General features: G+C 52.1%; 1 protein-coding gene across 9 annotated transcripts in view; it reads left to right on the top strand.

The window, feature by feature from the left end:
• The first annotated feature begins 931 nt into the window (after positions 1-931).
• The window catches only part of ANK1 (ankyrin 1), a 213,350-nt gene continuing 191,571 nt past the window's right edge, over positions 932-22,710 (top strand). For 7 of the 9 annotated variants that reach the window (XM_041752230.1, XM_041752229.1, XM_041752223.1 and 4 more), the window contains exon 1: positions 932-1,351. In XM_041752230.1, the coding sequence (XP_041608164.1) occupies positions 1,226-1,351 (126 nt within the window). In that variant the 5' untranslated portion in view covers positions 932-1,225. The remainder of the gene's footprint in view (positions 1,352-22,710) is intronic. The other 2 variants (XM_041752224.1, XM_041752221.1) reach the window with 1 other exon arrangement.

The raw sequence follows: 22,710 nt of genomic DNA, 5'->3' as shown, positions 1-22,710 counted from the left end.
TTGCGGCCCCTCCTGCTCCCGCAGCCCGCCTTTGCGGCTGCGTGACCTCAGCTGCCAGGTGTGTGGTTCTTGACAGCGGGATGCGGGGAGGGCGGCGTTGCCGAGTGCGGGTGTGGGAGTGATGAGGAGCGTGGGGGGGGGTCCCGGTGCCGAACCTCGTTCCACTGCCGTCAAAAGGGAACTCAAGGGAAAACTGCTCACTTCATCTTGGACGCGTTTTCCAGCTACAATTGGTAAATACGTAGACGAAAGGCCCACACGGTCCGAAAGGGGCACAGGGAGCTCCCAGCGAGCTTCCCCGGGAGCCTCGGCCCCGCGCGCCCCTCGGCGGGCGCCCGGGGCGAAACAGGCGCGGAGCTCGGCGCTGCGGGCGCGTCCCGGCCCCACGGCGGCCGCCACCGGGGGGCGCCCCGAACCCCGAGCCGGCCCCGCCCCCACCCCGGCCGCCGCGACCGGGCCGCGGCGCCCCGAGCGTGTCGCTTCCGCCGCCGCCTCCCGGCGCGCTGGTCTGGGGGGTCGCCCGGGCCCGCCGCCCCTGCCCTCGCTCCCCGGCGCGGCGAGGCCCCCGCGCCTCGGTCCCCGCGGCGGCCCCGCGGCTCGGGCCGGGGCGGCGGGCTTTGTTCCGCGAGACCCGACGGCGCGGGGGCCCGAGCGCCCCGAGGCGCGGCGGCGGCACTGCGGGGCCGGGGGCCATGCGCCAGCGCGGCCGCCCCGCGCGCCCAGCCTCGTCGGGCCCGCCGGACCCCCCGGCCGCTGGCGGCCCCCGCGCGCTCCCGCGCTGAGCGCCGGGGTCCGCCTCCTCCCCGGCCCGCTCGCCGCTCCGCTCGCCGCAGTACGAGCCGCCTCCCTGCCCCCGCCCCCCGCGCCGCCGCCGCCGCCGCCGCCGCCGCCGCCGCCGCCGCCGCAGGGAGGGAGGGGGGAGGGAGGGAGCCGGGGAGGGAGGCGGCGGGGCCGAGCCCAGAGCCCGTCCCGGCCGCCGGCGAGCGAGCTCGGGCCGCGGCGGGAGGCGCCATCCGGGGTCGCGGGGCCGCCGCGGCGCCCTCGCCCTCCGAGCGTCTGGCAGCCGCCTCCCGCCGACCCGGCCGCGCTCGGCCCGCGGCGCGGGGAGAGGCTCCCGCTCCGCCCAGCACAGGCTCATTTTTGCTCCCTCCTCGGGAGGGTGTCGCCACCTGGATTGCCAAGTGCGAGGGGTCCGGGAGGCGGGGACCGGGCACCGTGACCCGCCATGGCTCAGGCGGCCAAACAGCTGAAGAAAATCAAAGACATCGAGGCGCAGGCCCTCCAGGAGCAGAAGGAGAAGGAGGAGTCCAACAGGAAGCGGAGGAACCGCTCCCGTGACCGAAAGAAGAAGGTGAGGGGGGCGGCCTCGGAGGCAGGGGCTGCGCCGACCCGCGAGCGCGAGGGGGCGCGGGCGGGAGAGCGGGAGGGGGCGGCCCCGGCGCGGCGGGCGGAGGCCGGGCCGGGGGCTGCAGGGGCGGGGCGGGGCGGGGGCGGGGGCCGGGGCGGGGGCCGGGGCCGGGGCCGCGCCGACCCCTCTCAGCACCCTGGACAGACGCCGGCGGGCCCGCGCCGCGCGGACCAACTTTTCGGGCCTCCGGGCGGCGGGCGGGGGATGGGCTGCTCCGGGCTGGGTGAGGACGCCGCTCGCGTGGATGCGGCTCCGGCTCCGGGCTGCCGAGGCTGCTCTGCCCGCCGCCTCCCCGGGACCCAGGCTCGCACGAGAAGAGCGTCGTTCCCGAGTGTCTGGGCCGGGGGCCTCCTGGCCTCCCTCCGCCCTGCTCCAGCCCTCGGAGCGAGTGGCAGAAAGGCACGGCCCGGGGCATTTGGCAGCGTCGTAGGGTCGGTCGCCCAAGATGAGCGGCTGATGGCCAGGAGGGGAAGGAAGTTCCTTTGGAAGCCAGACACGGGTGCTGTCCAGCTTGGCCCGAGGACCTGGTCAGAGAGCAGGTCTGCCTTTTCGTGGACGAGTGGACGGGGGCAAGATAGTCCCTGCCTCCACCCGCCGACCCAGACCCCCTACGGCACCCCCCCTTCTGGGTCTGGGGCCTCCCCACCCACGACTGAAAGAACCACTAGCAACACCTTCGGCGAGAAACACCGCTTAGCCTAAAATACCTTTGACTGTGAAGGGAGGGTGCAGTTAATTGGGCAGAGGACCCCCGCTGAGAGGTGTTTTAGAGCCCCCCCCCCCCCCCCACGAGGCCAGTAGTGCAGAGATGCGGTTCTGGAAGGTGGAGGTAGGGCTGAACTCCAGCCTCAGGAGAGCCATTTTAACCTGCAGAAGCCGATGTGGGGTGCGCACAGCCTGCAAGCTTACTCACCAGGGAATGGGGCCCCTCAGGGTTCCGGGCGGAAGGATGGGTCTTGTTTGAGAAGGAAACATCCTTGGTTTGGATTTATTTTTCTTCCCTGAAATTGTCTCACTCTGAGAAAGAAGTTTGGAGCCTTGGTTGACAGTAGAGCATGGAGAACAGACTAGTTGCGGGTCACACGCCACTCACCAGAGTTGGTCAGCAGGACCAGCATCCGGCCTTTTCCTAGAGATGAGACACAGGGGCAGAGATGTTCTCTGATTGTAACCGAAGTAACCGCCCCACGCCAGGCCTTCCTGCACCCCACGGGAGCCAGCCCCTCCTCCCTCAAGGGATTTCCATGGTGTGTGTAAATAGTAGTTTCCCAAAGGCACCACCCCTTTAGCAGGACCAAAAAAGAGGCCTTCCCCAAACCTACGGTGAATCAGAGTTTGGGTTGGTGCCACTGGGAGAATCTTGAGTTCTTCTGCTAGGGTCTGAAATACCAGAGCCCATCCTGTGAGTCAGGCAGGGGGAAGTCTAGTTATATCTGACAGTGTTCACCCACTTTCTTGGCATGGATGTAAACTTCTCATTAGAAAAGCGTGCTCTCTATTTCCATTCCTGCCTATTGCTTTAGGAGCCAAGCCGATCCTCTCCCAAACTGCTCACTCAGTGTTTTGATCCCACTTCTTGCTCTGGAGCTTCCTCCTTGGTGCTCCTGATACCTTAAATAATTTTTCTGAGCAGTAGTCAAAACAGAACTCTCCCTTCTTCTCTTCTTTGGTTTCTTTCCATCCTACAAACTCCCTTCAATATAACTCTGCATCCCGACTCCATATAATCCACACACATAAAAGTGGCAATCTCAGTATTATTTTTACCTCTTTGGTCTTAATCTTTACATTCTTATAAACTTTATGTTCATCTTGAGTGCTAGATGAAATAGATTTCCCTTCCCCCCTCACTCCATGTTATTTTGTTTTATTGCTGGTTATAAGCACACTGCGTCAGTAAGCATTCAGAAATCTTCCATACAGATATTCATTATTGTATGCAGTACTCTGGGTGCCAGGTCTAATACGACAGTAATAGGGAAATCTCAAGTCAAAGTGAGAGTGGTGACATAAACTCGTAGAGCCGATTCTTTGGGCGAGGAGGATATGGCACAGGGTAAGGCTTCGTCTGTATTTTGCAATGATTGTGAGGTCTCTTAGCTATTGGCATGGTCTCGAGGGCCATCTCGGAGGCGAGAGATAAAATTTATAGCAAAATGCAAAATCACAAGAAGGTGGAGGGCCCCGGAGGGAAAGGTGAGGAGGCAGAGCAATGCAGAAAGAGATATTTAGAGAAGGCAGAGGAAGCTCCTGTAGGGCTCGGGAAGCAGATGGCCAGGGTTGAAGGTTCATATCAGGTGAAGTCCAACTGGGGCCCAATTTTCTACAAATGAAGGAATGTTTTAAGGGAAAAGTGATGATTAAAATCAAGCAGGTGAGGACTTCATAGTTGGTTACCGCAGACTGTGGGGTGCTATGGAACCATCCTTGGAATCAGCACAAAGAAAGAACTTCATAAATACAAACGAACGTTTTATTCCAGCGAATTAGTAATTCCTAGGAATGTATGGCTGAGCCAAGGGCACTCGGAATTTACAAAAAGGAAAGGTGTTTGTCCCATGGGTAACCTACTTAGCGGGCGCTTGACTGAGCAGAACCGAATCCCTCCCGTTTGTAGAAAGAACCGTGGTTGTAACTTCAACACTGCTTGCAGTTTTTATGGCTGATGATATTGTGTGGGAAGGCGCTTGCTAAGGGGTGCTGTGCAATGGGGGATGGAGGCCGATGTTGTGACGCACTGACTGACACAGATAGAAACCACCTCGACACAAGGAATTGAGCTAAAACTCTGGAGCTCTAAAAATGCCTGCATTCTTCTGGGGCTTCATTCAGTTTTCTGTTTGTGTAGCATGCATCCTTGTCAGAGGCTCGCTGTTGGAGCTGCAGCTTTAAAGGAAAAAAAAAAATCAGAATTTATGACATTTACTGATAAGTCCCCCTGAATCTGAAGGTTGGGATGGAAATAAATAAATCACAAAGCATGTGTAAAGCAGGCATTTGCATTAAGAATGGAAGCTTTCTAAGGCCGAGGACGCCTTGGGCAAAGGAATATGTGTGCTTTTTATGTTTACCCAGAGCTTGAGGTGAGGAGGGGAGGACAGGAAGGTTGGAGACAAAGTGAGGCCCAGGATAGGAGGAGGGTCAGAATTGAATAAAGGAGGAGAGGATGAAGGCGTGAGGGAGGTAGTTAAGGAGAGGAGGGGCTGGCAGTGCTGCCCTGCTTTAAGGGGTTACACTAATCCTGCTGCCTGCCATACCCGTTGGTGCCCCGGGACAGTGTTTACCGAGCTCTCTCCTTGTCCCTGCTTCTGTCCCCCTGCTTCATCCTCTGCTTTGGTGAAGATAGAGATCACGTCTTCTTCCTGGCTGTATCGGGGCCTCACACACAATGGGCATGCAGTAAATGTGGATGGGATGACTGAGTGGATTGGATGAGTGGATTAATACATTTGCCTGCTGAAATGTTGTCTTGGTCATAGGCATGGGCTCAGGTGAACAGTATCCTTTGGGGGCATCTGAAGAAAGTCTGACATTTCTTGCTTTTCTAGTCGTTTGCAAAGCAATAGAGATTCATAGGCAGGCAGTGGAGTGATCTAATTTTTTGGTGCAGTGAATTCCACCACTGAGCATGTAGTTAGTCCCTTGCAGGGTCTCTGCTGCACTAAATGTCAAGTGATTTTAGCTGTTTGGAACCACACTGTTTGCACAGGGCCTCAAGGAGCCAAAAAGAAGAGAGCAGAGAAAAAAAAACTAAGGGAGCAGAGGAGAGGAAGGTGTCTTTCACCGCTTTGCTGTGCAGCAGTGCCACACCGTCTTTCCAGACTAGGCAGGGCTCCCCGGAGAGGGCTCTGTCCCCCTCGCACAGCGGGCTGAGGCCTGGCTCCTGGACTGTGGAGGTGTCTTTGTGGGTCCTGTGATCGGACTCGCGAGGGAGACTTGGGGTGACCTGCATGAGTCTGGAGTGGTCGGTGCCAGGAGGGTGGGGGAGGGGTGCACAGGTGTGGGATCCTTCAGGTGGGCCTGCGTCTCCTAACTGTAAAGGGTCTCAGATGGAAACTTCTGCTGTTGTCTGCGAATGAGTTTATAATTTCAATCTGAGAAACAGCAGACAGAATCGAAAGAGAATGCTATTCATCATATGTGTTTAAATCTAGGTCCTGTGGCCACATCACGTCACTAGTACATGTTGCAGTATGAACTGCTATTTGTATATAAAGCCTCTATTTGGCTTTTGAATAGCATGATTATGGTGCACTGCACATTAATTATTAAACGTGTTAATTTATTAGTTGCGAGGCTTTAAAATACACCACAACTTTGGTAACCTGCTTTGGCATCTCTTCTTATTTTAGTACCTTGGGACCCTCAGACACGGAAGCAGCCCTGCCCCTCTGGAGCTCGGGGAGGAACCGCCGGGGGTTGAGCTGGTAGGAACCTTCCCTGCCTGCTCTGTGTCCCTGTGCCAGCCCAGTGCTACCCTCGCTGCTGTGGGGACAGTGGTGGTGGGGGCTGTTCCCCAGATGCTCCTGTCATCCCCTCAACTATTTGCTAGACCAGGAGAGCAGGGTCTTGTGAGCACAGATATTACACCTTCAGTTGTGTCCAGCATTGTACCATTGGCATATCTTTTGCTCCTCAGCCACTGCTCAAAGCAGAGGGGGCAGCAGCCGAAATTCAGAGCCTGAGGAAAATAGCCTCCCTGTGAAGGACCATGCACCAGTCCCTGTGGCCTGTCTCTCCTCTCGTTCACCCTAGCAAACTGCTGGCTCACCAGTTCTGCTTATGTCCCCTCAATATGGCTTTTTCTTAACTCCAGCCTAAGGGTTCTTCCTCTTTCCTTCAACAGAAGTGAACAGGCAGTAGTGAATGGGGACTGCATGCCAGGCGCTCTTTTCCTGTGTTAGCTCAGCCCCATGCTTTGCTGCCAGGATGCCTTTGTGTAGGCAGACAGACCCTCACCCATTTCTTCCTCTTTCAGTGTCAAACCCCATCACTTCGTTCTTCAAGAAACTCTCCTGAATGTTCCGTCCTCACCTGAGTCTTTGTACTTAAAAATTCAATAAATACTTTGACTTGAATTGATTCAGGAGCTGCATTTAACTGGTTTGGATTTTTTTCCCATGGTCTTTCTATTTGAATTTGGAAGAGTTGGCCCTACAGAATTGGAACCAAGTACATAATTTTTTTCCCCTGAATTATTCTGACTAAAGCAAAGTCATCAATGTTTGGTTTTTGAAAAAAAGAAAATAAGCTTTGCTTTGCTCTTTATCTCCATTTTCGGTTCTTGAAAACCAGCTTAGAAGCCTCCCTCTTACAGCGTGCTAGGAGTCAGACCTGGATCACAGTTTCAGCTTTGTGTGTGTGAATAAGCCTCTGAATTTCTCTGCACCTCAGTTTGCTCAACTGTAAAATAGGGATGAGGATCAAATGAGTGTGCTTTATAAACTTTAAAAATACATAATATTTCAAAGGCTTGATTATTAATTAAATTATGCTTTCTAATGAATCTAATGCCAGAGTTCATGCCTGGCTTTCCAGTGGTGGTGTGAAATTTTGATGTGTGCCTGGGAAGGCCAGCACATTATTATTTCAGTACTGGTAAAGGAGAAAAGGGTACTTTAAATCATATCTTCATTTCATTTTCAGGAAAGGAACGAATTTCCTATTTTACAAGATTTATTATTGCAGACTTAGTTATCTCCATGGGTCCAGTCTGAAACTTTGAGATGGGCTTTATTAACGTCCTGCATGGTGATCGTAGCTGTATATCAAAAGGGGAACATAAAAATGGTTCCTAAATTTTCTGAGAATACTATCACCATTAGAGCCGTGCCTGATAAATCCAGAGTGTGTAATATCACAGATAATGGAACACAGGGTGTTACGGGCAGACCAGACCCCTTCAGGGAGACTCTGTGCATCTTAAGAGTGAAAGCATAACACATCCACCAAGAAAGGAGAATTTGCATTATGTTCACTCAAAGCTAAAGCAAAGAAGATTTTATGGCCAGGCAATTAAAAACAACAACAACAACAACTTTTTTCGTTTGCTTCCAGTGTGAGTGGATGGGTTCCCTTCAAAGAGAATCTTTCTGTGTCTTTGCTAAGGCGGTAATACATTTTCCATTTCAGTTAACACATTTTTGTCCATTTCAGAGCATCATTGACAATGCTGCTGCAAAGCAAGCTGCTCTGTTTATCAAAGGAGGGGTCTGTATTTATTGAGAGCAGGTCCTACAGGCATTGTCTCCCTGGAGCCTCGCAGAGCAGGGTGCAGACCCAGCCTGGCTTCAAAGCTTATTCACAGACCTCGGCACTGGGCTGCCTCTTTAGGTACATGACGCACCCTCAGGATAATCAAGTCTGTTGAGATAGCACTGATGGTATTTCCCCTGCCTTCACAGGAAGGACTTGCTCGTTCTTGGGAAAGCTGCCAGCGGAGGCAGTAACCCAGGGCAGAATGGAGGCAGGTGATTTGGGCTCAGGACAGAAGTGCTGGCATCTAGATTCTAGTTAGAACATGAATGTCCAGAGGCTCCTCTGTAAGGCTCAGGGGCAGCCCGGGTGCTGGTAAGGAGTCTGCCCTATTTCAGGCTCTTCTGCCTCACAAAATGGTTATTTTCCCCTTGACTTTCTGTCTCGGAGATTTCCCTACCTACCATACAGTCAGCATCTTGCCCTTATAATTGCTGAATTGTGTAGCTGCAGAGTACCTACATTTCTGCCATTACTCTCTGCTCTTTCCCCCTATCTGGGACTTTTGCTTGTTACAGGGAAGAATCCTAGGACCTCTAGGGTCCTGGGCCTTCACATGAAGTGCTTGCCGACAGCTGGACTTGGTGTTGGGGGTGGAAGGTGTGGCTGAAACAGGAGGCCAGCATGGCCCGGCTCTTGCCCAGAGTTCTCCCATACAAACAGCGCTTGGATGCCTGGGTTTCATTTGCTGCCCCAAAGAAGTCAAGTGGTCTCAGTGAGGCTGAGGAGCAGAGGCAGTCAGGGAGAAGACAGACACCGGAGGTGAAAAGGCAGCAAATATCATTAAGGTAGTATCGAGAGAGCTGAGGTTGGAGTGAGAGGAAACACGACAGGAAAATGGAAGGAGGTGCATGACCCCTAAACTCAGTTCTGAGATTGAAGGGGGACACACCCCAAACACTCAGGGTGAGACCCTTGGGAAAAGAGAGACAGGGATAATGGGCCCAGCGACCTCTCACCTTTGTTTGTGTCACAACCAGCTTGGGGAGAGGGCTTGTTATATGAAGACCTGCCCCACCTGCACCTGCAGAGTCTGACACTGCGTGCAGGAGGGACCAGGCACCTGCACGTCCGTGCCCAGCAGGCTCCCCTCGGGTGAGGCTGGCATAGAGCACACCGGAGAGCCTCTGTTCTAGCAGAGCAATAGGCTTCCTTCTCCACAGGCCTGGCCAAGTGAAAGTCAACCCTTCACTTGCCCACTTCCTTTGGGGAGTGGGTATGAAATAAAATAATAAGTAAATACAAATCCTCTATTCCTCACTTCTTTCCTTCATCTCCTGGTTGGATCTTCCCTCAGTCTGGTCACAACTCATCAGCTTGTTCCTGTAGCTCTGCTAGAACAGAGGCTCTCCGGTGTGCTCGATACCAGCCTCACCCAAGGGGAGCCTGCTGGACACGCAGGTGCCTGCCCCCCCTCCCTCCCAGGAGTCAGACTCCGATTCCTCACAGCAGGTGGGCAAATAAAGGGCTGGCTGTAGAACTGTGGCCAGATCTGTGGGTGGAAGAAGCCTGGCCAGGGCCAGGAGGGTGGGGGTGGCCTGGGGAGGTGCCTGGGAGGCTCCTGGGGGTCGAGGCTGGACCTTCAGTGGGGCAGGCCATTCAGTGGAGGCAATAGTGTTTTGGAGGGTGGGCGAGAGGGTCTGGAGGGGCTGGGCTGGGAACTGTGGGTCCAACACTGGGAGCAGGGAGTGCAGGATGGGGGAGCTCTGGAAGGGGTGGCAGAGAGAGCTGAGCCAGGGGCCCAGTGATGTCCAAAGGGCAGGGGAAGCCTTAGGAGCTCCAGGCAGAAGTCTGAAAGGTTCCCACTCCTTCACACAGAAACCCTGGGCTATGCTGGGGGATAATCCAGCTGAGGGGCAGGCTGGCTTGAGCTGGGGACAGCTCCTGGGGATGGAGAGCATGTGACAGATGTGCTATTTGGGTGGTAGAGAAAGTTGGTCTTTATGAGTAATAGAGTGGGTACCAGTAAGCAGTCAGCGATGATCTGGAATAGGTTTCACTCTGACATCTGTTAACATATTTGCCTGTGTGTGTGTATGTGTGTGTGTGTGTGTGTGTGTGTGTGTGCATGATTAAATGTCCATAAGACCTCCTTTCTGACTTGGTGTTGGGCTAGTTAGTTGGTGTGCCTTTCATTGAGCTAGGAAAGAAGAGGGGAAAGAAGAGGGGAAAATGATGAGTCCTTTTGGGGTAGAATGAGTCTTGTTACGTACCTTCCTGGAGCTCTCAGCTGATACAGGGAGAGAGCTAATAGAAAAGGTTCTTAAATATCAGGGAGTCTGTTGGGCTGGTGGTGGAGAGGGGGGGTGTCAGCTCCAGTCTGCGCATTCCAGCAAGGCCCTAGAGTGCAGATCTTCAGAGTGATTGCTTTAACTAGGGCACATGCATGTGACAAAGCCTACCAGCCATGTGAAACTGAGAAATCTGACTGGTGGACACTCCTGCCTGCGGGAAAAGCAAGTCCCTGAGGTTGAGGTGGGCTGCAGGGAGGCAGGAGTAACTTACTTCCCAGTAAAGGTCTTCAGCACCATCCCCCATTTGGCAAAATGCTCTGCATTCACTAAAAACGAGGCTTAAAAGAATTTGCTTTTAAGAATATGTTTCTAATAAAAAATAGGAATATGTTTGAGATGTAATGTAATTAAAAATTACAATGTAATGTAATTAAAAGAAAAGATAGAGGATGCCCTGCTTGTCCAAAAGGGTAGCCAGCCTTCTCTGCCTCTTGTGTCTGGAGATGGAAGCTGGAATTTATAGATGACGTCACACCCCCAGTAAAGAATTCCAAAGAATTCCAAGGTGATGTGGACTAGAGCCAAGTAGGTAACAGAATGTACTGGCTCAAAATGGAGCTGGAGTGTGGTCCCAAAAGTCTGGGCAGTTGGGTCTTGGCATGTGAAGCCATTCTTTGTAAACCAACTTGAAAATGTGCGTGTGTTGGGTCTAATCCTCCATTCTGCAGCCAGAGTGATTTTCCAAAAATGCAAATCAGATTTCAACACTCCCTCCTTTAAATCCTTCAGTGGCTTCCTAATTGCCCTTAGAATATAGTCCAGGCTCATTACTCTGGGCTCGCTAGACATTCCCCCCCCCCCCAATTTAGCCCATAACTGCCTCTCCAGTTTATCTCTTTCTTTTCTACATGCTGCGTTCAGCGGACTCTGAGCTTCTTCGAGTACTTTGGATACGTGTGCTTTCTCTACCTTTAGATCTTGCTGTCTGTTGAGTCTTTTTTTTTTTTCTAAGTGCTACACCCAATGTGGGGTTTGAACTCATGGTCCCGAGATCAAGAATCATATGCTCTAACCCACTGAGTGAGCCAGGCACCTCTGTCTGCTGCATCTTTTGCCTCACACAGTAATGCCAACTCCTCTGTCAGAATTCAGTGTGAACATTGCCTCCCAAGTCCTAGATGAGGTTAAGTCACCCTGCACCATATTCTTCCAGTATGCTCATGTGCAAGGTGACCAGAAAATTAAAAGGACTTCAGTCCATGTCAGAAGGTCATCTTTGATTGTGACGTTGGAGTAGCAATGAAGAGATGCGAGCTTTGGAAGGTGATGGATTCAGATGGTTGTGAGTTGACATCCTGGCTCAGAGGTTTGCTAGCTGGGAACTTTGAGCAAGTTGCTCAGTTACCCTTCCTGAGTCTCAGTTTTTTCCACTTATAAGGTGGAGAAAGTGATATGTACTACTCAACCACGCAGGGATGTTGGAAGGATTGAATGTAAAGCACCTGGGATACAGTAAGCACTCAATAAATGTTTGCTTCAGTATCTCCATCACCACACACACCTATCTCCCACAGAGCAACTGGTAAATCCAAGACATGAGTGTTAAGAAGCTGTGGTTGTGGGGGGTGGGGTACGGCAGAGAGAAACACGTCTGCCCTTAGACCACCAAATGGATAAATAAATGAAGATTTTTTTTAAAACGTGACCACTGGTCACATTTCCTCTTTGACTCTAAATAAAACTTAAAAGGTGAAAGTCTGGGGCAGCCTGGGTGGCTTGGTTGGTTAAGGGTCTAACTCTTCATTTCGGATCCAGTCATGATCTCGGGGTTGAGAGATCCAGCCTCATATTGGGCTCCACTCTCAATGTGGAGTTTGCTTAAGATTCTCCCTCTGCTCCTCCTCTACTCATCTCTCTTTCTCTCTCTTAAATTAATAAATCTTAAAAAAAAAAAAAACGGTGAAAGTCTGGTCTCACTTAGCAAAACTCTCACCTTGTATATGATTTAAATACGGTGATTTCCTTTGCAGAGCTGGTGATCGGGGTTTCATCCCAACGTTGGTAGTCCTTGTCTAGCATTGCTGCCAATTTCTTTTTTTTTTAATATTTTTAAATTTTTATTTATCTATGATAGTCACACACACACACACACAGAGAGAGAGAGAGAGAGAGAGAGAGAGAGAGGGGCAGAGACACAGGCAGAGGGAGAAGCAGGCTCCATGCACCAGGAGCCCGACGTGGAATTCGATCCCGGGTCTCCAGGACCGCGCCCTGGGCCAAAGGCAGGCGCCAAACCGCTGCGCCACCCAGGGATCCCCTGCTGCCAATTTCTTAAATGAATTAGGAGAGACTGTGAAGAAATGTGAACCCGATCTGAAACGCCAATTAGAGTGAAGAATCGGAAACAGCTCAAGTCAGAAAAGCTTCAAAGTCTGAAATGTCCACAGAACTGTTACTGCATTTATGGAGGTGTGGGATTCTCCTCTGCTGCAGAGATCTGGCAAATTCATTTGAATGCCATTGGGCAGAGCTGCTTTGGTCTCTGCACCCTGGAAAGCAGGACCCTGCCCTGTTGGTGTCTGGTCCAGAGAGGCTGGGGGCGGGCAGGCCCCTGGCTCAGCTCGCCTTGCCTGGGGCTGCCATGGCCGGGCTAGCGTGTGGCCAAATCAGCCCCGAGCCCTCTCTGCTTCGGGGGCAGCTGCAGTACCTATGGGGGTGGGGGACCCAGTGCCGCCTGGTGACCTTGAGCAATGTGTTTGGAACCAGGACGCCACTGCGGGCTCCTTGAGCAGATGCGCCCCGCTCTCCACTTCAGCAGGGCAGACCGCTGTCAAAGTACATCTTCTAACAACGTCCTCTGGCCGCTCACACATGCCTCAACATTTTGACGTCGTTGTTGAGCAGACCTGCATTTGAGGGACATCTGGAGGACAAGCTGTGTGGATGAGTCTTAGCACTGAGCTCTCAGGGCTAGCGGTGCTCCCCGCCCCTGAACCTTCACATGCCACCTGCCTCTGCGCCTCCGCCTACCCCCTACTCTGTTGAGGCCCAGCTTTGCCTCGTCCAGGCAGCTCTCCTGAATCTAGGTCAGAGATGCTATGGGAGGGGTGCCAGCCCTGAAGGGAGGCTGGGGAGGTAGTGTCCAGGGCCCCTGACTACTCAGCCACTATGTGTGGGAGTTTCCCAAGCCTTTAAAAGCTAATGGCGCTTTCCACGAAGTCCTAGGACAACACAGGATTCTGGAGCCGGTCAGGAAATGAAACTAAATCATGACCTGGCATTTCTCAATTAATGGAACCTCTCCTGGGGCATCTGGGTGGTGCCTTCGGTTAAGCCTCCAACTCGGTTTCGGCTCAGGTCGTGATTACAGATTTGTGAGATCGAGCCTGGCAGTGGGCTCTGCGCTCTGCGCAGAGTCTGCTTCTCTCTTTTCCCCTGCCCATCCCCCTCAAATAAATAAATAAATCTTAGAAAAAATAATGGAGCCTGTCCTTCCTTCCGTACCACCCTCTGATTTGTGAGCGTTAACCACTTGTGGTTGTGGATGACAAGAACAGAGCTTAGAGTTAAGAGAGCCGAGTCCTGCTCCTTCCCACCCTCTTGTGTAGCTTTGGAAACAAGGGAATTGATTTAGAGGGCTTCCAAGGCTCTTCTGGGGGGTACCCGTGAGTCTGAGCTTATGTGAACTTACAAGGCCACAGGACACAATAGTTCCTAGAAGCCAGCTGGCTCACCCTGGCCTCCAGGGTGCTGGCAGAGAAATGTGGGTGGGGGTGGCTGTGTCGTGCTGTGGGCCCGCTCTCCTGGACACCAGACTGCAGGGCACAGGGATGTTGGCAGACATGCGAAAGACCATTCAGTATAGGCTTCTGCTTCAGCTGCTTGGTCCTCATCCCATCCATTTTGTTATTTCCACGATACCAACATGATTGGGAGCAGATCAAGGAGAGAAGGGTGTGCTTGCTGATAAAGTGTGGGAGCCACTTGGGCTGCTGGAAGGTCACCATGATCAAGGTTAGCTGATTCAGTCACCCAAAGGTGTATGTTTTTGGAGAGCCTGTATAATCAGACTCCCCTGTGACTCCATAAACCTCCTGCTGAGGCCAGTAAGGTGCCTCCTTCTATGTTTGCAACAAAACGTAACCTCCAGGAGGGCAGAGAGTACCTGCCGCAGGTGAGCATGAATTCAGGAGGCAGAGCGCCTTCTATTTTCAGTGCAAGGTGACTGGATCTGTCACACGCAGAGTTGCTTTCAAGGTCATGAGCACAGCGAGGCTCCTCCCCACCATGGAGCTTGGGGGAGTCCAGGAGGCCCTGACTCCAATGGGGGAGGGGGCTCAAGCAGCTCTTGCTGCCTGCATTTTCCTGGAAAGCAGACTCAGGCAAACCCACGGCCCAAAGAACAGGCAATTTGCTGTTGGATACACGGTGTGGTTTGCCAGATAATCATGGCTTTTTAAAGATTCCCTTTTAGAGATGAATTGCACATTTTTAGAAAATCCCAGCTTCATCACTGACTGAGTTTCCAAGGAGTCAGTATTATCAGGAGAGGTCAGTACTCCAGTACACCAGCCCTAACTGAAATTCTTTTTTGATTTCAGACTGTGTCCCAGTGGCCCAGTCCTTCTCTCAGAAAGACAGGGCTCACTGGTTTTAATGGAAGCCCCAAGCACTTGAGAACCTGTCATGTTTTCTCCAGTGGATGCTTGGCTGGGGTTGCAGAGAGGCAGGAGAGCACTGTCCCTGTACAGAGTCAGCCAGTCCAGGCTGTCGTTGAACTGGAACCTTCTCCAGGGGTCACGTCTTTTGGCAGATGAGCCCCTGAATATTCAAGCCTCAGAGAGCCCCAGGAGCAGGGTCACCAGTGCGTCATGGACAGTTGTTACACAGGGCACCGCCTGCATTATTTCACTTGTCCTGCGAAGTGCAGAGCAACCTTCCCATTTCACACAGGAGGACAGTGAGGCTCAGGAAGATTAAGTGCGTTCACACTGCTAGTGAGCGCTGGAGCTGGGGCTGGGATGTTGGACATGTCTCTCTAAAGTCCTGGCTTTTTATTTTTATTTATTTATTTTTTAAGGTTTTTTTTTTTTTAAAGACTTTATTTATTTATTCATGAGAGACACACAGGGAGAGGCAGAGATACAGGCAGAGGGAGAAGCAGGCTCCCTGCAGGGACCCTGATGCAGAACTCCATCCCAGGATCCCAGGATCATGCCCTGAGCCAAAGGCAGACGCTCAACCACTGAGCCACCCAGTTGCGGTGCCCCAAGTCCTGGTTTTTTATAACAAGCAGGTGGTGGCCGATGTGAGGGTTGCAGATCAGCTCATGTCTTCTGTTTTTCTCATCTGTCCATTGCCTGCCCGGCTTCCAGTAGAACAGTGGGGCCCAGCCTTTGCAGGGTACTCCCTCCACTGAAGCAGAGAGAGGAAGGCAAGGGGGTACATCTGGCCTGCATACACCCGAGGGGCTGGCCAGTTGACAGGGGAAGACCTTGGAGGGCTCAGGAAGGTTAAGTAGCTTGCCCGAGGTCATACATCTGATCAGAGCGAGGGTGACGTTCACACCAGCTACCTAATTTGGAAACCACCTCCCTGTTCTGGAGCCACTCTGAGGATCAGGCCAGATGAAAGTAAGTGTGCCTCAGGGGAGGATGCGGGGCACGGAAGTGAAAGCCCGGCGCTCTGTGAAAACTCTGCGTAGCCCTTCCTTTGACTCTAAGATAAAACACCCCCTGCCCCCCAGCCCCCCAGCCCTCCATAGTCCCCCAAAAGCGCTGGGGAAGAGAAGGCGGTCATTCCCCAGGACAGAGCCCACACAGCAGAAATGGGCCTGGTGATGGAGACATGGATGTGAGGTAGAGAGAGGTGAGGATGTAGCCGCAGGTGTAGACACAGACACAGATACAGGTGCAGAGAGAGACCTAGGGCTACAGATGGACACAGGGATACAGATGACAGACACACCAGGCAGTGCACAACTAGTGCCATAAAATGGTAACATGAGGATCTCAGGATGCTGGTCCTGACTCTGCCCCTCGGGAATTGGCTGGGTGACCTTGGGAAAATCACTTCACCTCTCTGGGTGTCTGTTCTCTCACCTGTAGAGTAGAGGGCCAGGAGTGGGCTTGCTGATACAGCAGATTGGAAGGGACCTTGGAGATCTCACACTCCATCCCCTTCCCCGGGGGGAGCTGCACTGCAGAGAACGGAAATGACTTGTCCAGATCACGCAGCTGTCTTCACTGGCCAAGCAAATACCAGAACCAGCTCTCCAGGCCATGTCTTCTGTGCTTTGGTGAGAAATTACAAGCTATGATTCTTGGAGCACAGTATGGTAGGAGGAACCCAGAGAAGGAAAAGGGGACTGGGGTTCTTCTGCTCCATGTAGAAACAGCCCCACCAAGTAGAGGCGGCCCCACAAGAACACGCAGAAAGTGGATGTACTCCTCTGCGAGGAGGCACTAAAGCCTGAGCCCCCTCCGGGCCTTGTGAAAAGTGATGTGCCCTGGATAGATTATTCCAAACTGGTCCTCGTCCCACTGCCCTAATTAACTCTCTTTGGTGGCATGCGCAGCCCCGGCAATGTTCAGGGCTTGATGCACTGCCAGCCATGGTGTCATGTGTGTCTGTCTGGTGTGGACATGCGTGGTGTCCCACACATCTCTGGCTTTGGAGGTACATTCATCAAATATGACCTGCTTGTTGCCCAGATGGAACCTGAGGCCTGGATCCGGGGGGGGGGGGGGGGGGGGGGGGGGGGGGGGGGGGGGGGTGACCTCCCCAAGGCTCCTGGCTGAGCAGGGCCTGAGCCTGACACCTGAGTACTATTTGGATGCAAAGTCTTATTGCCCTTTGAGTGAATGAGTCTGCTTGTCTGTCTGTCTGTCTGTCTGTCTCTCCTATCTAGCTATCTTGGTTACCTGCTATTATCAATCTTAGATTCCTACTGTTTCACTTTCTTGTGCTTTCTTGAGGAAAGAGGGCATAAGAAAAGCTCCTTTGCAGGTGCACTGCACTCTTCATAGTTGGCCTAAGTCTTCTTTTCAGCTTTACATTCTTCCATCCTTTTCCTCCTTCTCTTCATCTCCTGCAAATAATGGGCTGCTCATTTCTCAAGTACAGCTGCCATGCTCCCAGGCCTTGTTTATATGGGCTATGCTGTATGCGAAGTCTGAAGCACTTGTCCCCTAGGCTACAAAATGAACTTTTATTTATCTTTCAAATCCAGAAAAAATCTCACCCCTTCCAGGAAGCCTTCCTTGACTATTAAGCGGAAATAACTTCTTTTGTGTTGCATTAGCACTGCTAATCTCAGTGTCACAGCTCTAATTGTTTTGTTAAAATCAGAGGTGGGTGAACCTTTACTATAAAAGGCCAGAGAGTCAATATTTTTTAGTCTGTGTTGCAGGTACTCACTCACCTCTGCCCCTGTCACCACAGTAGCGGCCACAGAGTATATACAAACGAATGAGCATGGCTATATTCCAATAAAACTGTATTTATGGACACTGACATTTGAGTGGCATTTTATTTTCGTGTGTTACAAAATGTTATTCTTTTTCCCCCTCCATGACTCAAAAATGCAAAAATCATTCGTAGCTTGTGGAAGGTATACAAACACTGCAGCAGGCTGGATCTGACCCGTGGGTACTGCGTGCCAATGCCAGTGAAATGCTTGTTTTCCTTGTTAAATTGTGCAGAGTGTAGCTGGTCGTCTCTGCCTCCCCAAAACCTGTTGGTTACAATGAATGAATCTGATGATGATCATGAAACAGATATACACGGAATAACAATTCTTAACTTTTTAAACAAGTCTTTGAGGGAGGGAGGCCGATCAGACACTGCTGTTCCTATTTTACAGGCAAGACAACTGAGGCTGTAGGACCCTGTGCCCTGGGAGAGCCTCAGGGCTGTCGGTGTGCCTTTGGTCCTAGAGGAGCTGCTCTGATGGCTGAGCCCTGCTTAGCTGCTGAGGGAAGCTCTGCGGAGCTGGGCCAGCAGGATGCTCAGCTGCTGGATGCAGCAGGAGCCAACCAGGAGCATGTCTGTCGGCTGTGAAGAGAGAAACAATCTGGTGCCTGGCTGGGTAAGAGGCCTGTGTCGGAATGGTTTGGTTTCCTTCTGCCTCTCTCAGGCACCGAGCTCACGGAATGGGAGGCAGCAGTGTCTGTTCTGGTGAGGGGGAATTGTTACACAGAGCTGAAATTAGATGTTTTGTTTGAATTATGTTCATCTGACTTAATTTCTGAGGAATGTCACTGTTCTTCAGAAATCCAAGCACCCTGAGGGGCTTGGTGAGCACTCGCGATCCTTGGAGCTGTGCCATGCTTCCCCTTTCCCAGCACCTCCACCCTCCTGAGCCACTGGTCTCCCAGAACAAGACTCAGCAGGGCGGTGGTCCCAGGGGCATGATCCCCGTTGTTCTGGATGAGGCAGCCCAAGCTCCGGTGGAGGCTTCCATTCCCCAGGTCACATCAGCTCACACCAGGTCACACAGGTCTGATCTAGGGGGTTTCTGTTCTACTAGGGCTATCGCTTTAAAATGTTAGCCCCCCGCCCCCCTTTATTGAGGCTGGCTTCTTGTGCAGACAACTAGTGCAGTGGCACAGGCCCTGTTCTTAGATGGAACTTGTGCTTCTTTTAATGCTCTGCTATGACTATTGTGAAGTTGCTTATTTTGCTGGGGCTGCCTGGGTGGCTCGGTCAGTTAAGCATCTGACTCTTGGTTTCAGCTCAGGTCATGATCTCAGGGTTGTGGGATTGAGCCCCATGTCAGGCTCCATGCTCTGCAGGGAATCTGCTTAAGATTCTCTCTCTCCCTCTCCCTCTCCCTCTGCCCCTCCCCCTGCTCGCGCTTTCTAAATAATAAATGAATAAATAAAATCTTTTAAAAAATTATTCATCATTTTTTAATACCACATTCTCATTTTGCACTGGGCTATGCAAATTGTGTAGCCAGGCCTGGCCATAAGATTGTCTTCATAGGCTAGCGCTTGTATTTTTCTATTTAATTAACCTTGAGTGTGAGTTGATCTTGGCCTTGGCAGCTGGGATATCCACAGGTGCTTTTTTTTTTTTTCTAAATAACTGCCCCCAAACCTGTCTGAAGGTGAGATTCCACGTGGCCCCTGTTGAAAGGCCAGCAGGTCAGCCTTCAGCTCCTCTTCCTTTCACCTTTTCCTTTGGGCTGCAGGCAGCGGTGTGTCCAGGTGCATGCAGGGGTCGTTTCTCACGTCAGAGGCAAGGTTGAAGATGCCAGAAGTGCCCCTACCCTGTCTGTGGCTGAAGCGCTACCCAATCTTTGGGTACCATCTTCCCAGCAGGATGAAGAATTCAGAGCTACTCCTACTCCCCAGGTCTGGTGCAGACTAAATTCTCTATTCATTTTTGTCTTTGTTGCAGATGGCATTTGGGATTATTTTATAGGTCTCAGAATGTGTTTAAAGGGAGTGGGGCTCTAGTACTGCTTTTGGACTCTGCACCTTCCAGAATGCTAGTTTATATGCTTTCCGTGGACCGTGTTTACCAGGGGTCCTGATATATGGGCCACCGACTGCTGTGGCACATGTGGGAAGGGCCTGGCCTATGTTCTGTTCCTCAGACACACCTAACGTGTCCCACTTGGGGCTCTTGGCCTCAAGTTTTCTCTATCTTCACTGTTCTCTCCGGAGCTGGCGGGCTCCTTTTCATCTGTCTCAGCTCGCCCTTTGTCTACATAACCCCACACTAGCTGCCTACCCACTCTCTCTGTCACATCATTGTTTTTGTCTTCATTATATAGAATTATCCTATTTCTGGTTTATTATCTGTCTCCCCCTGTCTGCATTATGAAATAAATTCTATGAGAACAGGGAACTTGTCTATTTCATTCACTACTCTATTTCCAGCATCTAGAAGAATCCATGGCACACAGTAGGTGCTTCGTAAGTATATATTGAACAAAATGATGAATTTCACCACACTCTTATAAGTTAGGCACCATTAGCCTCACTTAATAGATGGGGACATTGAGATCCTAGAACAATTCAGTGACTTGCCCAAAGTCTCAACGTTTAGCAAGGAGGGTTTTTGCTGAGTCTGCAGCATAGTTGTGTCACCAGGACCAAGCTCTGCTGCCTCTTGTGACCCTGCTTTCTGCCCCAGCCTGGAGTCCAGGGGTCAGGAGGGTGTTTGTCAGCTTCTACAGCTGTCCCGTGCCTGCTAGTTGCTTTTCTGGGGTCCTTCTATGACAGTGTGGAAGCTCCAGACCATATTTCTATTTATCTAAAAAATCGGACACAGAAATGATTTTGATTTGCAAAATTTTAAACTTTGGAAATCTTTGGTGGAATCATTCCACTAAATCACATTTAGTTTTACCTTGATTGAATGGTCTTTATTGAAAAGAAAAAAAAAAAAAGCCTGTATGAACCCTGATGGATCATTCCAGTAAACATGAGCTATCCTAAGCAAAACTGCTTGGAAAGGTTACAAATGTACAGCAATATGAGGGATTATCACTACCCAACAGAAATGCTGTCTTTGTTTTCTCATAAAATCAATTAATCCAGTGAAAATCGGGTAAGGGGATTTTGGAGGCTTCCCTTTGCATTCTTCAGCATTGAGGATGAAAGTGAAGCCTTTTCATGGTGTAAAGGAAAGTGCAGAGGTTTTGGTGTCACGCCTTGGCCCCAATACAAGCCTCAGTTTTCTTACCTGTAAAATAGGTCCTCAATCCATTCTCAACATCTCTGTGTGGCAGCAGGGTTGGAAGGCGATATTAAATGCTCCCCCCACCCCATGTGCATGCTCAAGGCCAGCCCCTTTCCTCAGTGGGGCCAGGGCCATGGGCACGGCAGGTGTCACTGCAGGCAGAAATGGGGTGTGAAGATGAGACAGCTGGCTGGGGGACAGGGTGGAAGGGAGACAGAGGGTAGGCAGGTCAGAGGCGCATCCTGGCTTTGGTCAGCAACACCGTCGGTGACCCTAATAGGCAAGCCTGCCAGCCGTACAGTGCTGCACCCACCCCTCCCTTGCAGGTGATATCAGAATCCAGAATCTTCTCTGGGTGCCCGCAGACACTCTGAGGCCTGGGGGCCAGGTGGGGGCCGGTGGGTTGCTCACAGCCCGCGGGAAGATTGCTTCTGCGGTGGCCAGAGATGAGAGGGAGGCTCCTGCCAGGGCGGGAAGGACCCCCAAGGGCAGGAAGGACACCCAAGGGCATGAGGCTCAGCACATGTGTGCATGAATGTGAGCTGGGCTCGATCCCCCAAGGGGAGCTCCGAGAAAAGGAGGCCCAGGAGGTGCCCTTGGGCCTCGCTCCTCTCACCTGGGGGCCTCCCAGTCACTGAGACTTGCAACATCAAGTCATCTGAGAGCACAGCAAACAGAACAAAGAAGGATGCTGCTACAGCCCCCTGAAAGGAAGGGTGCCCGGGGCTGGGGGTGTGTGCATCCGTCCTGGTCCTGGAGGTGCGTGTTTTCTGGCCTGAGGATCGTGCTGCCCAAGTGCTTTGGGAGCGAGGGCAGTGGCCTGATATTCGGTGGGCAGTTGTTGAAGTCCTGGCCCAGAAAAGTGAGGATGACATAGGAAGCATCTACAGCTGTGTGTACAGATGTGTCTGCCTACTGAAGCCGAGTGGCCCCGTGGAAAGAGCGGGGATTTTGGAGCTGGATGGATCTGGGATCCAGTCTGGGTTCCACTTGGTCAGGTCTCCTGTAGCTTTTCTCTTCTCACCTTGTTGGTTCTCTAGTGTCAACATCTAGGCCGTGCATCTAAGGCATGGTGTTGAGAGACCAGTCGTCTGTGTCTCAAGGGCTTCCAGGCACTCAGAACACAGGATTCCTGTCTGCATCCTTGAGGACCCTTTCTGGGTGTTACCCAAACCCCATTCTTTTTTTTTTTTTTTAAGATTTTATTTATTTATTCATGACAGACACACAGAGAGAGACACAGAGACACAGGCAGAGGGAGAAGCAGGCTCCATGCAGGGAGACTCAGTCCTGGGTCTCCAGGATCACGCCCTGGGCTGAAGGTGGCGCTAAACTGCTGGGTCACTGGGGCTGCCTGCCTAACCCCCATTCTTAAGTGGAGGCCTCTTAGCTGGGACCTGACCCTGGGAGCCTGGCATGATTGACACTGTGTGCCAGGGAGCTGCAGGGTCTGAGCTTCTGGGCAGCTGTGGCCTGGAGGGGCAGGAGAGGAGGGCTTGGTGTTAAGGAGAGGTGAGAGAAAAGGTGGGAAGAGAGGAGCCTGGTCATCCCCCTATCCCTTGTAGCCCAATTCTGTGTCCCCCGAATCCACCATCCGAGGCTCCATACATAGACTGAAGTAGATTGTCCTGGGTCCCCTGGATGAAAGATGCCTCCTCTCTGGACCATTGTGGACTCCCACCAGCCTGGCCTAAGAGTCTTGTACCTGGGATGAAGCTTTTCATCTCATAGTTAGACATCTGTGGTTAAACTGCCCCCCGGAGGGTCCATCATACTGGAGAAACTGGAAGTTTAAAGGCAGGAAGTCATGACAGTGATGGGAAAGCAGAGGGAGATGAGGCCAGGGCCAGAAAGCAAAAGTCTCAGTTTCTTTTTGCCAGGGCTGAAGAATGGAGCAGCTATGACAGAGGTATTCTAGGGCCTTCTCTGTGCTAGGCTAGTCAGGGGGTGATAAAGGTCTTTGTTGTCATGGCCTGTGAGCCTGCCTGGAGATAAAGGGAGGTAAAGGGGGGAAGGCAGCAGGAGCCTGGTCTGTCATGCCCCCTCTGGGACAGTCTGGGAGAGACGCACTCAGGGGCACTGCACGGGGTGCGCTGAACTTTGGGAAACTCCTAGTTT

This window comes from Vulpes lagopus, chromosome 4, assembly GCF_018345385.1.
Source record: "Vulpes lagopus strain Blue_001 chromosome 4, ASM1834538v1, whole genome shotgun sequence".
Taxonomy (NCBI): Eukaryota; Metazoa; Chordata; class Mammalia; order Carnivora; family Canidae; genus Vulpes; species Vulpes lagopus.
The sequence above is the reverse complement of the archived record's forward strand: the minus strand, read 5'-3'. Positions and strand labels throughout refer to the sequence as shown.